At 42.3% G+C, this 15,659-nt stretch overlaps 2 protein-coding genes across 2 annotated transcripts; one reads left to right on the top strand and one right to left on the bottom strand.

Moving 5' to 3' along the window:
* Window positions 1–178: 178 nt before the first annotated feature.
* Window positions 179–6,294, bottom strand: cactin. Its single transcript, XM_050074666.1, has 10 exons — window positions 5,950–6,294; window positions 3,489–4,086; window positions 3,264–3,359; window positions 3,021–3,166; window positions 2,755–2,917; window positions 2,483–2,597; window positions 2,207–2,399; window positions 2,000–2,122; window positions 1,511–1,866; window positions 179–855 (listed from the first exon to the last, which is right to left on the bottom strand). The coding sequence occupies exons 1-10, from the start codon at window positions 6,258–6,260 to the stop codon at window positions 365–367; spliced, it is 2,592 nt and encodes an 863-aa protein (XP_049930623.1). The 5' UTR covers window positions 6,261–6,294; the 3' UTR covers window positions 179–364.
* Window positions 6,295–6,817: 523 nt separating this feature from the next.
* LOC126408889 (ubiquitin-conjugating enzyme E2 R1) lies at window positions 6,818–14,561 on the top strand. The gene is made up of 5 exons (XM_050074665.1): window positions 6,818–7,711; window positions 9,532–9,618; window positions 9,768–9,865; window positions 12,495–12,629; window positions 12,738–14,561. Exons 1-5 carry the CDS (start codon window positions 7,526–7,528, stop codon window positions 12,946–12,948), a joined length of 717 nt encoding a protein of 238 aa, XP_049930622.1. The 5' UTR covers window positions 6,818–7,525; the 3' UTR covers window positions 12,949–14,561.
* The last annotated feature ends 1,098 nt before the right edge of the window (window positions 14,562–15,659 follow it).

Below are 15,659 nucleotides of genomic sequence, written 5' to 3'. Positions count from 1 at the left end.
CAAGAATGTGACGAACAGATGTGGAAGATACCTGCTGGTATGATTCAATTTCTGTACTTCTTGTACTTTTGTGTTTTGAAGATCCAGTTTCATTTAAAGACTGGCTCAATATTTAACTCTGTAACTCCAAAATAAGATGTTTTGAATTCACAACAGAAAACCATCAAACAGCAAAGAGTAAAAAGGAAACAAGTCTTTAATGTGTAATTTTCAGACTACAGTACAATTTAACAGGACAGTAATCTGTATTTTTAACGAACTGTTTTTTTGGTGTAAAAACACCTAAAAATAATACAACAAAGCACATTGACTGCACAGCCTATACAACAGTGACTGGGGTCTTGGTCCATCCTGGTACGGGCGTCTATCTCCTGTAGCGGTACCTCTTGAAGTGGAACCACAGCTGGAAGATCCCGTTGGCGAACTGGCATCGGAAGCCATGTCGGTGCGAGTACTCCCATTCCCTGTTGACAATCTTAAAGGCAATGTCCTCGTACGGAGGGCCAGCGTGGAACCTTAAGATCCCAAAGTCCTTGTTGTCGGGACTGGGCTCGAGGAAGTACTGCGGGGTGGAGCGTTTGTCGATCAGGTCCGGGTAGAAGATGTTAAACTTGTAACCCTGGACGATCTTGGGCGGAGGGTTGTCGAAGTCATAATGTGTCTGATTGTATTTGTTCCACTCGAAGCCAGTGTGGACCCTGTTGAAGAAGCGGGGTTTCCTGGGACGGTATTTGTCAGCCCACAGGTACATCTTCCCTGTGACAGGAAACTCTACGCTGAACTGGGCCTCGTCGTTGCCCATTCCCTCTCTGGCACGACGAACGAAGGCATCCTCGGCGCTCTCGTTGGCATCACCTGATAGAGAAGTCAAAGAAGAAACACTAAATGACTTGGGGGAGAAACAATACTATTATTTAGAAATTAACATATCTTGTACATCAAGAATTGGTTTCTTCATGAGTTCTACAGCTTGAAATGCTGCTTTCCCACTGAAGAATCATTTTCTCCTTCCACATGGCTCCATGATTTATTTCCTGCAGGTACTAGTTTTCTTTTGTGTATCTGGAAGTTTTTTTATTGGACCTTAACAGTTGTAGCCCTCAAAAATCAATCCAGAAATGTGCACCATTATCTACAAATATCTCGCTATCCTCAATAATGTATTTTAATTTGTGTTAAGTCATATCCCTGATCCAGAAACACCCTTACTCCCTGCCAGATAGCAAACTTTCTGTTGCTGCCATTACACAGGTTAGATCACCACTGGTCCTAACCCGCTGTCACCCCAGCGCTGGGGGTTGCGCTGGCTAAATTCGAGCTGATACAGTCGCTTACTGAGAGTAAAAAAAATCTGCTTGCTACACTGCAGTGCAGAATATTGGCCCTTGCTCCCAGAGCGCATGGTTGTCAAACTGATAGCCAATGGGTTCCAAGACAGTTGCAACTATTATAGTCTTATACAAAGTTACATACTTTACTGAGCTTTTTGTGCGTTTTAGTAATCTCATACCTGTGACTTGTAGCTGTCTGCGTGCCAACTGCAGCCTGTGTGTGTCCTCCTCCGGTGTGATCGTGTGTGTGTCCAGTGGCAGCTCGGAGGACGTGAGCAGCGTGGGGCTATAGCGTCCAGAGTCGTACTCCGCTTGGCTCTGCTGGATCAGGTCCTCCTCCGTCAGCACGGCCTCCACCACCTCGCCCTCCTTCTCTTCATCCTTCTTGTCTCCCTCTTCTCCTCCCTCCTCCTCATCTTGGTCTCTTGCTGTGGATGTTGATGGACCTGCCTCCTCATCCTCATCCTCATCTTCTCTGTTCTTATTTCTTGTGGAGGAGGATGAAGACTGGCCCGGCTCCTCTGGTGTGGTCTCCCTTTTTTCAAACAGAAGTGAGAATTAAAATAGTGTGAAGTAAAAGTTGAGCTTCAGGTCACCTTCACCTGATACTACGCACAACAGTTGACTGAGACACCATGTCCCCACAGTTTCAGGATGTGTTCACTTACTCATCATCGTCACTCTTCTCCTCCTCTTTGATGATGGGGAACAAAGGTTCACTTTCCACCCCTTGTTCCTGTTTGAGCTTGAACAGCTTCTGACGCAGCACATCCTGGTGTCGCTCTCTCAGCCTAGGACATACAATTAAATTATTACCCACTGTCCGTTCGGATAAATCATGAGCCATCTGTGTAACTTCTAATTCAAATTCGTACCTTGCTCTGGCCATGTAGACTCTGACTTGCTGCAGCAGACTCTCCCAGTAACCGATATCAAGATTTGATCCTCCAGCCCGGATCTTCGTCTCGATGTTGAGGTGCAGCGCCTGCAGCTGGCTGTACGTCTTTCCTTTGAACACCGTTTGGACATCGGTGCTCACAGCTGTGTTGATGCCCTCGCGACGATCACCTGAGAATTTAAAAGATTGCATCAAAGCATGTTGCAAACAGTTGGTGCAAATGTAATGTAATGTGTATGGGAAAGTGACGTACCTGGTCCTTTCCCAGACGCCTCCAGTTTTCTCAGTTTGCTGATCTCGTCCTCTGTAATGGTCGTCATGTCTCTCCAGAAGTCCACGTTCTTCCCCTGCTCCAACTCCATGTACACCTACCAGCACAACATACACTCGTACAGTAAACCACATACAGAAGCATCCTACACTTTAAGATTAAAGGAATACGTCACCCACAAAATGATCATTTGCATATCAATCACTCACACTATGTTGAGTTCATGAATGAAAACAGCACATGTAACCACAGACCTTAATGTCCTCCAGCAGGTCATCCATGTCAGTGACTGTCAGGCCGTTGAGAAAAGTATAGGGTTCGTGCATTTCCACAGCTAGATCGTCATCTTCTGCGCTGATGTACTTCGCCAAAAGGTCAATAGGCTTGGCACGACCATCACGGATTCTAATCTTGGACCTGGACACACAATACAAAGTGAGACAGTGCATGTGTGTCTTCAAGAACAGCCACAACAATGACATGAAAAGGGGCTATACAGTAACTATTGGTGCGCACTCACCTTAGTTTGGCCTGGTGCAGATGGAAGTTGTCTTCCTGTTCAGCCCAGGTCTTAAAATGCTCCGCCTCCTTCTCTCTCTGTAGCATCTCCAGCTCCGTCTCTCTCATGGCCTTTTCTCGCTCCCTCTCCAGACGCAGCTGTTTCACCTGTATACACAAGGTTAGTATGATTAATGAAAGGGCTGTTACTCTTTACTCTGTAACATTATAATGCCACAAAAAAAAAACACAACACAGCTTATACCTTCTGCAGCTCTCTGCGATTCTCCTCCTGAATACATTTGTTCCTTTCTTTAAGCTCCTTCTCTCCAAGGTGGCCGATGCCTTTCTTATCCAGCGCCTGAAACAAGTCACAAAGAAAGAATCTAAGATGAGTTACAACACTCAGAGCTGCGTTATGACAGGAAACTCTCTTAATTTTGGGCCTGCAGACTAATTTTGAGCGCAGTTCACAATAACAACTCATCACCTTCTGCCATTTGAATGTGCCCAGTAAGTTGTTGTCACCGAAGGGATTGTCTGCGTTGGTGTATCCCATGTACTCCTCACTCCAGCCCATCTTCTCTCTCCTCTTCTTCTCCTTGGCTTCTTTCTTTGCGAGTCGTCTGGCCCTCTTCTCCTCTGGCGTCTCCAGAGCTTTCAACATCTCCCGCTGTTTTTTCTTATCCTCCTTCTCTTTGACCGCGCGGCCACCGTGTTCAGACCCTGAGCTATCGGTCGACTCGGGTGAACTGGAGCGCTGCCTCCCTCTGTCTCTGCTCCCCATGCTCCTCCCTTGCTCCCTGTCTTCACTCATCTTCCTGTGCTCTCGGCTTTGGTCTCCTTTTCTGTCCCTGTCCCTGTCTCTGCTGTTGCTCTCCCACCTTTCTCTGTCTCGCTCTCTCCTCTGTCTGTCCCTGACTGGACTCCCTCGGTCAGGACTTCTCCGTCTTCTCCTTTCTCTGTCGCTGCTTCCATCACGGGAGTCAGAGCTGGATTGGGACCGTTCCCTCCTCCTCTCTCGAGATGCTCCTCTGCGGTGCTCTGCTTCCTTTCTCCTCCTCACTTTGGGATCACCTGAATCAGAACTGAGAAAGAAAAAGATGAGCAACCATGTTTTGGAGACTTAACAAATACATTTGTTCTTTATTCTTCAGCAATAATGACAGAGTGAATGTCAGCAGGCTGTTATGTGGAACATGGAAACAGCTGCCTTGTGGGTTACAGCTGGTTTCCCTGAGCTCTAAAACCTAATTCCAGATGCACCAGAAATTCCTTGACAATTAGTGACGTGGTTAACATCTACAAGGTCTTCTTGTTTACATGATGTTATGCTGGATCCTTGCCTACAGTGGATGTTGCCTAAGCAAAAAATAATTGCTGGTCTGGGTGCAATGAGCAAAGTTAAATCATCTGAACACAGGAAAGTCATTACCATTGCGTATGATGTCCTTCTCTTTGCAGACAAAAATGCTGCAGTCAAGGAACAACCTTCAGTATTATGGTGCCACAGCCTGGAATAAGTTAGACAGGTCTACAGGCTTTCAGATATAAACTGAACTCTACACACCAGTACATGTAATGAACGGGCTGTGTTAAATGCTTCTGTTTCACGTTTTAATTGTTTTATTGGTTGTTTTAAAAACAGGTACTGACTAATAGGTGCCTGTACCTCCGCAGTATTGATACTGAGTAGATTTATTTAGCTACAGTAAAGTAAATTCTATTACATGATGGAATAAGATGAATTTTGGAGAGCTTGACTTGTGGAGATGTGATTGTATGCATGTTAATAATCAAAATTCTCAAAGTACCAAGAATACAATGGGACACATGGGCTCAGGTTTATTTTAATTGTCGTGAACAATTAAATTGGCAGATTAACACAGGCACTACTTATTCTGTTGTATTCAAATCCATCAACTGTCTTTGCTATTATGACAACTTAAAGGTCCTACATTATAAAACAAAATGATTTCCATGTCTTTTTATTATATAGCAGGTATAAGTGTCATATTAGTCCTCTGAAAGTATCAAAACGCTCAGTCCACAGAGAAATGCACAAAGTCCGTATCCAGAAACGGTGCCTTTAAATGAGCCATCAGGACTTCTGGGAATTTGTGATGTCACAACCATATTATATAGTCTGTTTCAACCTTAACAACATAAACATTCTCAATGAGACTATTTGAATTTCCTGTTGGAATGTTTGTTAACGCAGTAGCTGACAGGAAGTAAAGAGGGACCATAACTATTTAGGTACAAGGTGCGAGTTCAGGGGTGATACAAGCAGCTTTTACACTGCCTCTTCAAGGTGGGAATTTCAAGCTGTCATGCCGCCTAAAAAGGAACAATCACGGAACCGGGGAAAGGAGTTTCCTCGCCTATCAGTGGTAGTAAAAGCGCTAAAACTATGTCTGTATGAACAGGATAGTCAGCGACGGGATCATGGTCAGCATGGGTGTGAAGTTTTGACGATGTGTTATGCGTGCGACCCACCGCAGGAGATTTAAAAAGTAGCTGTCAGCAGTTAGCAGCTAACTCAAAGAAGAAGAACAGTGACGTCTGGGAGCTCCTTACCCCCTGAGCAACGGATGAGATCAGCCGCCATATAACAGAGATGGTAAACGATTGTTACTGCCAAAAGATCAAAGGTGGCGTGAGTAAGGGACTGCGTAGCAGCCCTACAGCGCAATCTCTATGTAAAAAGTGCTACTGTATGCAATGATGGTGCAGAGATGCCAAAGACCCGGTAACACTACTGAAGGTGAATACAGATATATTTAGAAAGACAGTATGGGAAAGATAAAGGGTTTTTTCTAACATTAAAGCATGTAAACGTGTTCTAGTCAAAACCCATAATACAAGTATGGACCTCAAAATGAGCATTATCCGGGACCTTTAAACAAACACCCATACCAACCAGCTAGCACCACACAGCAAACACTTACCTTGATGATCGACCCCTCGACTTGCTCCTGGGTCGGTGGGGTCCTCCTCGCCTCCTGTCGCTCTCCGAGTCGCTTCTGGAACCTGAACGGTCCCTGCGTTGAGGCCGACTCCGATCAGGAGAGCCATCGCTCGAGTTCCTGCTGCCTGACCGTCCCCGTCCACGGGCGGTTCTCTTGGTGTCCGCAGACCGACTGCGTCCTCTCCTTAACTCCGGAGACCGGGACCTGCTCACTCTGGACCTGTTTCGCCGCTCACGGCTCCGACTTCTGGACTTAGAGCGGGACCTACGTCGTGATTTCGGACCCATCATCCCGTCAATGCGGGGTCCGAGGGGCACTCTGTCGCGTAAATAAGAGGTAGCAAAGAAAACGGTTTGCTGTCCTCGCAGTGAAAAGTATATCTATGTACTTTAAAACATTTTATAAAATTACTGAACGTCCATGTCGTACTCTAATACACATAATCTTATCCAAACAATGCGTTAAATTGTCTGTTTCCAAAATGAATAACTCAGGCAGCAGAAAGCCAACCTAAAGGGACTTCTACGAAATGTCGCATATTCTTGACGTCACTACTAAAGATTAGAAAAATAAAGTATAAACAAATATATTTTGTTTAAAGGCAGTTTTAACGGTGCAAAGAACATCCTATATTAATTTAATATCATAGAAACGTGTTATTGTTTTTAAATAAGGTTAGGGTTAAATTAGGTCAGCGCTGCTTTTCAGAAACACAAACAACGTTCGTGTTTTCGTGACGTCACGCAACTGGCAAATGTAGTTTCCTGAACTGACTGTTAAATCAATTGTTCAAACAATAACAGTCACGGGTCGACCAATTCCCCTTGGTGTTTACTTTCTAAATGTAAACAAGTATTTGTGTACGCCACAGCGTGGGTTCGTCCTTGCTTTGAAGGTTAAAAGTGATGTTTACAGGTGAGACGCAGACTACAAATCCCAGACAACACAAAGCGCCATTGCCTGTGTTGAGGCAAGAGGAGACTCCTTTCAGTTACATTCTTCTTCACTCAGTCTTCTGTTAGGGCGATATCAACTACGTTTCTGACAACCGTCGTTAGAGTTTTTGTTTGCTAGCTTTTCATATTGATATTTGTGTTTTCTTTTTTAACACGGCTCTCGTAGGGAGTTAGAAACTACTCGCGCCGCGGTAAACTCATCCTCAGCTGCTCCGTCAGGCACAGCTTGTTAGCTAGTTTACATTAGCCAGCAGCTACCAGTAGATTTACGGCTTATATCCGTGGCTGCCCTGCCAGGTAGATCAGCTAAAGCTGGAGCCGCTGGTCGGCCACAATGGTCTGGTCAGTTCAGCAATTTCAGAGTATTAACATTTGTAAATAATTCGTGTGATTTGGGAACAAAACAACGCAACCTTTGTCTGACTGTGCGCAGCCTGGCTGGTTTGGCCTGTTTCATTGTCTCCGAACATCGAAAACAGACAAGTTGTTTTCCCACTGACAGGAGGTTGTTTGGCTAGTTGGGCTAACTCAGCCGTGTTCGTGTAAACAAAGCCGTCAGCTGTCGTCGCCAGATTATCTTGAAAGCTATATAGTACAATATGGCGCAACACGACCACTCTCATGTAGCCAGTTCACAGAAAGCACTCATGTTGGAGATGAAGAGTCTTCAGGAGGAGCCTGTCGAGGGATTCAAAATAACACTGGTGGACGAGGCTGATCTATACAACTGGGAAGTGGCCATTTTCGGTCCGCCAAATACTCACTATGAAGGGGGGTATTTTAAGGTAAGATATAACTTAACTGTCCATCTAAGTGAAAATTTGTCTTTGATACATGTGGTAGTTTATGAAATCATTAAAACATAGATACATAATAACATCACTTACAGTGTTTAAATAATAATATACAAATTCTGCCTGTTTCTGACTTCCTTAAAAACATAATCTGCCTCATTACTTGCATGGCAGCAGTGGGTCTGCACATATGAAGAAAATATGCGATAATTGTTAAATATCGCGATAACGATATTACAGTTGCGATACATAAACATATATTAAAGTGTATTCTGCCCTTTTGCTCTTTCCAGTGTTCTGCTAACATTAATTAAAACTTCTTAAATTAATAAAAGGACATTACTTCCCACGTGGTTTGCAGCTACATACGGATTTCAAGGTATATCGCGATGTAAAAGTTGACAGCTGCTTATTTACGATATTGGAAAAAAACAATACAACTGGACTTTAAATCTCCCCTTAATTTTAGTTACTTTCTAAGTGGAGACTTTTTACACATACTTCTGGTAGCAAAATGGTTTCAAGTTTCAATTACAGTAATGAAATGTTTGTTTAATCAAAAAAAATCCCTCTGTTTTAATTCCTTTAAGGGTCATTTTGACTGATGATAATGTAAATTATGTAATACTGTGAAAACACGATATTTTTGAGACGGTAATTGTACATATTGCAACCCCATTTCCAACATTCTTTCATTGAACACTGAAACTGAACACAAAAGACACTAATTTGAAAAGAAAAAAAGAATGATAGTTACTTTTTTAAGGTTCAGTGTGAAGGATTTAGGGGCACCTATTGGCAGAAATGGTTTATAATATTCATCACTGTGTTTTTATTAGTTTATAAGCACCTGGAAATCAGAGTGTTGTTTTTGTTGCCTTAAATTGAGCCATTTATATTTACATACAGAGTGGCCCGCTCCGATGGAGTCCGCCATGTTATTCTACTGGAGCCCTAAATAGACAAACCAAACACTGGCTCCAGATGGGGTTATTTGAGTATTCATATTACCCACTGTAGTGTTTTTAACATGCTTGGCACACATGGGAAGTTTCAGTTCTACATCGTCACCTCTAGGTGCCACTAAATCCTTAACACTGGACCTTTAAAGTGCAGTTTCTTTCAACTAGAGACCCCCGTCCTTCCCAGTTCCGATCCCTGAACTTGCAAATCGGCTGATACTCAGTACTGATCCAGTGCCATTGTGTAAATAAATAAATACTTCAATAAACATCTGTATACCACTAACCCTGTATTGATGTAAAATGATTGCTATCATTGTATGGCATGGTTTAGGTTAAACCCTTTGTAAAACATGAACAAATAAATACAAATAATGAATGCCATAGAAATTGGCAAATTTTTGACATTTTTCTTAAAGCCAACATTACATGATTTGCCTGAAATCAGTTATTTGCTGCTCTAAAACAGTAGTTGTCAGTGGCTGCACAGTGCAACTTACTATGTAGACTGGTGTTTTTGAGCAGCAAAGATGAATTTATCCAGGTATGAAACTACTTTAAGTTTATTATTAAATTGAGTGGCATCGGCATAGAGGCATTTCTGATACTGGTATCAGTATTAGAATGACACTACTTTTAACTAACTCAAAAAATCTCTAAGCACAATATCGCAGCCTTTCACAATGTGTTAATTGCACATGTTGACATGGCGATGACAATAAAAAAAAAACGATCTAATGTGCGGCCCCAGGCAGCACCACATGAAATCAATGACAATCAAGTCTGTCAGTAAATGATGTTATATGATATATTGTAATAACACAGTGTATGACTTGTTGTGTGTTTCAGGCTCGGATCAAGTTCCCTATAGATTACCCATACTCCCCACCTGCCTTCCGGTTCCTCACCAAGATGTGGCACCCCAACATCTACGAGGTGGCGTAGTAACACCCTGATTCTATTTTGTTATATAAAATGTGACGCTCTTCATGACCTTATCACTATATTTAATTTAACGTCTTTCAGTTGTTATATGATCCATCTCGTATTGAAAGGAGTTGTTTCCTCCTCCTTCTATTTTTCAGAACGGAGACGTGTGTATTTCTATATTGCACCCTCCAGTGGACGACCCGCAGAGTGGAGAGCTGCCTTCAGAGAGATGGAATCCCACCCAGAACGTCCGGTTAGCACTCTCCCTCTTTATCTCTCCTTTCTGGGTTGTTCCCCTTCTTTGAACTCTCTCTGCCACTTCACTGGTTGACCTGACTCAAACCCTCATCACATAACATTTGGCATCAGTCGAGTCTCGTCAGACATTGAATCCATATCTGGATATTCAGCACCACATTTGTAATGTGATCTGTTGTTGGCTGGTGCTGTTGCTCGGCATCTCCCTTTGTATGCTGGTTTGTTGTGCAATATTAGTAAGCCTACACAATGTGTGGGTATTACCTCTCAGTGTACACAGGAAAATATTTCAACGGCTTCCTTTAAACAAAAGTGCTTTTTGGCGCATTTGTGTCAGAGGAGCACCATTTCTTCCAAATAATTTATGAAGCAATCATTTATTAAGGGCCACCACATCAGGAAATTCTCCACCGCTGCTAAAAATAAAAGCTGCACCTTAACTGAACCCACCTAACTCTGACTCAGTCACACGCAAAATGAGACCAGTCTCTATAAATAATGTTGCAATAAAAGTACAATTAACAGGTGTGAAATAATTATAACGTTAATTGACCAGTTGGCAACACTTCACTTTGAATCATCTATTTAGCATTTATAGTGGTATATTAGAAAATTGCAATTACAGTGTAGCTGTAAGCAGATATAAATGTTTGTTAATGTATTTGTCAACAACCATAACTCCTCCTGTGGGCACCAATAAGTGGAGGCTGATAATGTATGGCAATATACTGAAATGCAAGTGTTGATGAATACTGTACGTACATTAATACTTAATTAAATACCCAGTGGCTCACCTGGTAAAGCCAAACCATTAATGTTCAGTCTTTACCACAGCAGCGCAGGTTCAGTTCCAGCCTGGGCCCTTTGCTGCATGTCATCCGCCCTCTTATCCCCTGCTCCTCCTGTCCTAAAAAAGTCCTTATAACTACATACATAAACGGTATAATCTGTTATAGACCATTTATAAAATGTTTGTATCCTGCTTGTCAATGCTTAATAGGGGATTTAATGTAAAGGTTTGCCTGTTTGTTGACAGATAGAACTTAATCAGACACGAGGGAGAGGGTCGATTATATATGGATTGTCTATTTGCGTCCAGATGAGAACAGTCACACTGCAGCTATTCGGCTATTTACACCCACCCCTACAATGCGTTGTTATGGATCTCCCTGCATGCTGTGATTGGCTTGTACTCTTCACGTTGACGTGTGGAGGTCAGAAATGGTTAGGATCAGGGCAAAGAGGTCAAGGTTAGGGCTAGTACTAGCTAATTTAGCATATTCTCTGAGATTAATGTGTATTTATCAGAAAAAGCTCACAAATGTGCTGCCATATAGTCAGGTGACTTAGTATAGAGATCAACAGAGTCCATGGAGGGAGTAGGACGTGGTGGATGAATGGGTCAAGCTCTGGACTTGGGGGGTCGACTCCCGTGTGAGTCAACATTGGCCTGTCATTTTTAGACTTTGTACATAAACGTTAGCAGAATATTTTTATGTTGCCAGGAAGCCCAGAAACATACGCCTAGGTGCTAAAAGCAGATTATATATTCAAGAGATGCACCGATCGAGCTTTTTCAGTTTCGATACCCATCCCGATGCTGTGGCTTTGAATATCAGCCGATACCCAATACCGATCCGATACCATGGTTGACCTTAAAAGCTATATGCCTTTACATGTAGAACAGAAAAGACTAGAGGCATCAGGCGTTGATGACTACGCAGTTCTTTCCTAAGATAAAATGAAACAAGATGAAACAGATTAACGCAATACTATTTATACTATTAATACTATTTAAAACTATTTATTTTTAACAAAAATAAACAATTGTGCAACAGCAGTTGAAATAGTGTGAAATACCTCCACACAGCAGATTCTCTCCTTCGCTCCATGACATATGACATAGCTCGTGTCGCAATAGATTTAAAGGGAAAGGATCGCCTCAGGTATAGGTTGCATTTTCCGATACCTGATCCATCTATTTTGATGATATCGGTGCCGATATTCGATCCAGATATCGGATGGGTGCATTCCTAAGGTATTCCACATTTGTTAAACAGATAATTATTGTGTTTATAGCCTGTTAAAAACAGCCGTATGGAGAAACCTCTGTATCACCTGGTAGAAAGCACCACACATATAGGCTGAGTCCTTTGCGGTGGATGGGTTTGATTCCAACCTGCAGCCCACTGCTGCATGTCATTCGCCCACGCTTTCTCCCACCTTTGCCATCCATCCTCAGCTGTACTGTCAATAAACGCAAGGCAAGGCAGCTTTATTTGTATAGCACATTTCACGCACCAGGGCAATTCAAAGTGCTTTACAGAGCAATAAAATATAAAGGATACAGGAAAGAGTAAAGAGGAAGAAGTCACTATTAAAAGTAGCAGTGCATACGAGGTGCAGAGATGAAAAGATGATTTAAAATTGAGTTTAAAATTCATTTTGGAGTCTTTACAGGGTGGAGTAGGCAGTTTAACAAAGGAAAGTTTTTAGCTTTGACTTAAAAGTGGCCAGAGTCCAGGCTTGTCTAACATCATCTGAGAGGTTAAAGGCAAAAACCTGCCCAAAAAATAATCTCTTTAACACTGATAATAATCACTCACCTTTGTGTTCGCTCTCAGGACCATTTTGTTGAGTGTGATCTCACTGCTGAATGAACCCAACACCTTCTCTCCTGCCAACGTGGACGCCTCCGTCATGTACCGCAAGTGGAGGGACAGCAAGGGCAAGGACCGCGAATATGTCGAGATCATCAGGTAAACAGTCGCTCATTATTATCACTGTCACTTACGAAGAGTAGACCAGATTTAAAGAGCCTCTTTGTCATGAGTCAGTCATCATATATTCTTCGATATCTCCCCCAGGAAACAGGTAGTGGCCACCAAGGCGGAAGCTGAGCGCGACGGCGTGAAGGTGCCCACCACACTGGCCGAGTACTGCGTCCGCACACGCGCCCCGGCCCCCGACGAAGGCTCCGACCTCTTCTATGACTATTACTATGACGACGACGACGTGGAGGGCGAGGACGGCGACTGCTGCTACGATGAGGACGACTCGGGCACGGAGGAGTCGTGACATGCTTTTCCTGACAGCATCCCTCAACCTAGCTGACATACTTCTTGGTCTATAGCCATGAAAGATTTGAAGCTTCCCTCTTCTAAACCAATGAAAAGAGCTGTTTTTTCCTGAGCCTCTGAGTTCTTTTCGGAGTCGATGCACCGTTGCGGAAGGGTCAGACCTGGTAAAATATTTGCACCAGCACAAAAGTCACCAGTTTCTTCAGTCTTGCAGACATGATCATTTCCATTATCACCTCAAACCTTACATTGAGAACTTAATCCTGTTGAGTCGTCCAGTCCCCTGTACAGTATCTAATATTGTGGGGTTAATACCACTTTTAACAATAGCAACATTTGCACTGGTGCAAACACTTCTAAACTTTGCTCAGCCTCTCTCTTGCATATCTTTATTTCCCTAATTGTAACTGGGTGTTGCTCACCAGTAGTTGGTCTCGCTGACTGACAGAAGATTGAGGACTTCAAGCAGCCTGTTTGTGCCGAACAATCTCCTGCAAATCCATCGAATCAGACATTTACAAGTTTCACGGTCTCGCTTCGGTATGACGGGATGTCACGGGACGATGTTTTCAAAGTTCTTGTGCATGCCAGAACATCATCGGAAGCTTCCTGTCCCTTTTTACCGACGGACTGTTCACCAACATCAATGATCCGTTTTCAGCTCGGTGAGAAGACAGACTTGTGTTGAACCCAGAGAACTTTGTATCTGGAGGACCGGCTGCCAAGCTGAGTCAAATCCTCGTGGACATTTTTGGTAACATGAACTTGCTGTGTTTCTTCTGGTTACTGTTGGATGTGTTTCTCTGTCATTTTGAGTGTGGGGGGTTGTGTTATTTGAAGTAGCTCAGATTTAAGAGTCGTGTAGGGACGTTTTTCGGGGGTTGGGGGAGGGCTGAACTAATTACTGATCAGAATTGTATTTCTCCTCAGGTTTGCTTGCTAAGAGGCCTGACGGAGCCAAAGACGTACAGCAGTGTAAAAGAAAGCCCAAAACATTTTCTGACCGTTTGTTGTATCCTTGTCTTTGTTTGCTCTCTGGCAGGCTTTGTTATTTTAGTCTTTCTTTGGTTAGACATTACGCCTGCAGTCTTTTTGCTTGAGAATGATTTATGTGATGAGATTATTAGGTTTGATTAGCAACAAAAAAAAAAAAAAGCTTCTGTAGGAAAAGTGTCTGTCAAAAGGTGTTGTTGCAGTATCAGTCGGGAGTCTCAAAGTGTTTCAGCCCTGGAAGTGAAAGAGAACAAGGCCGCCGTGTTTTCATTTCTATCCTTTGTGTCAGCAGAGAGTGGTTTTGCTATGATTTTTAGAGTGCATGGGTCTCCTCTGTGTGTATTTCTGCATCAGCAATATTGATTGTTTAATTTACTCAAATTAGGACTTCATACTGAATTTCTCAGGATAATGAATTACATATGACAAAACAGTTAAGACAAGCAACTCTTTTCCTCTCGCAGGTGGTCTACAGAGTTGGTTTACAGCTTCAGCAGGAACCATAACTGATATGCACATGTAGCTGTATGGATGATCACCGTATTGTTTTATTCACCTGTGTTTATTTTTTATTTTCGGCTATTTAAAACTGAAAAATAAAGATTTATTGGAAAAGAATGCACAGTCTTTTGGTTGCACTTTAAGCATGTCTTTTAGTAACCAAAACATCTATTCACCTTTGATTTTATTTAAACTGTTCACCTATTTTTATAACGGCTCATAAATGTTTATGAGCTTTTCCTTTTTATACCTCTGCTCCAGCAGTAACTGGGGTCGGAGGCATCAGTGTTTTGGTTGTCCGTTGGTCCCACTCTTGTGAACGTGATATCCCAAAAACACTTAGGGATTTTTTTCAAATTTGGCACAAACGTCCAATTAAATTTCAGTGGTCAAAGGCCAAGGTCATTGTAATCTTGTCTGTCTCGTTATATCTCAAGAACACCTTGAGGGAGTTTTTTCAAATTTGGGACAAACATCCACTTTGACTCAGCGATGACCTGATTAGATTTTGGTGGTCAAAGGTCACTGTTGCCTCAGAAAACATGTTTTTGGCCATAACCCAAGAATACGCTAATTATGACAACATTTCACATAGTGTAAAACTTCAATTAGTAGCCTGGGTTACTACTTGCTTAAATCACTAAACTCAGCAGGCCTTTATTTGGGACAGGCCTTTAATTCCACAAAATTACAAATTACACAAAACTGTTGCTCAGCAAAGATGGGAAATACGATCAAATTGTTTATTTAAACCAGTGTGAATATTACTTGTATAAAAGTTAGGCTTTGATTGACATATTAATTATGTTACGACACTTGTGTTACTGCACCCGAAGATAACAGCACCCAACATACCAACACAACACCACTTTATCCTGTTAAAACAATGTTCATAACTGATTAATTTTTTTATTAAAAACACTTTTGATACTTTTGATCGGTGCACCTTTACAGACTAAAGGAATATAAATTACTTACTGGGTAACTGAGGGATGGACACGTACTCTGACTTAATGACAGCTTCAGAAGAAGGGAGTCACTATGATTCTTTGTCATGCCGATAAATCTGAATGACTTACAGTCTTCTCTGGTGCTCATGGTTTCAGTAAAATGACACAATATGTAGCATCTCCACATTGATGAAAGTTAAATCATTTATATTTGTATGCAAGATTTAAGCAGCTAACCATACACCCAAAGAACTCTATAAAAATA

This window comes from Epinephelus moara, chromosome 21 (genome assembly GCF_006386435.1).
Source record: "Epinephelus moara isolate mb chromosome 21, YSFRI_EMoa_1.0, whole genome shotgun sequence".
Lineage (NCBI taxonomy): Eukaryota > Metazoa > Chordata > Actinopteri > Perciformes > Serranidae > Epinephelus > Epinephelus moara.
This window is presented reverse-complemented; position numbering and strand designations above follow the sequence as displayed.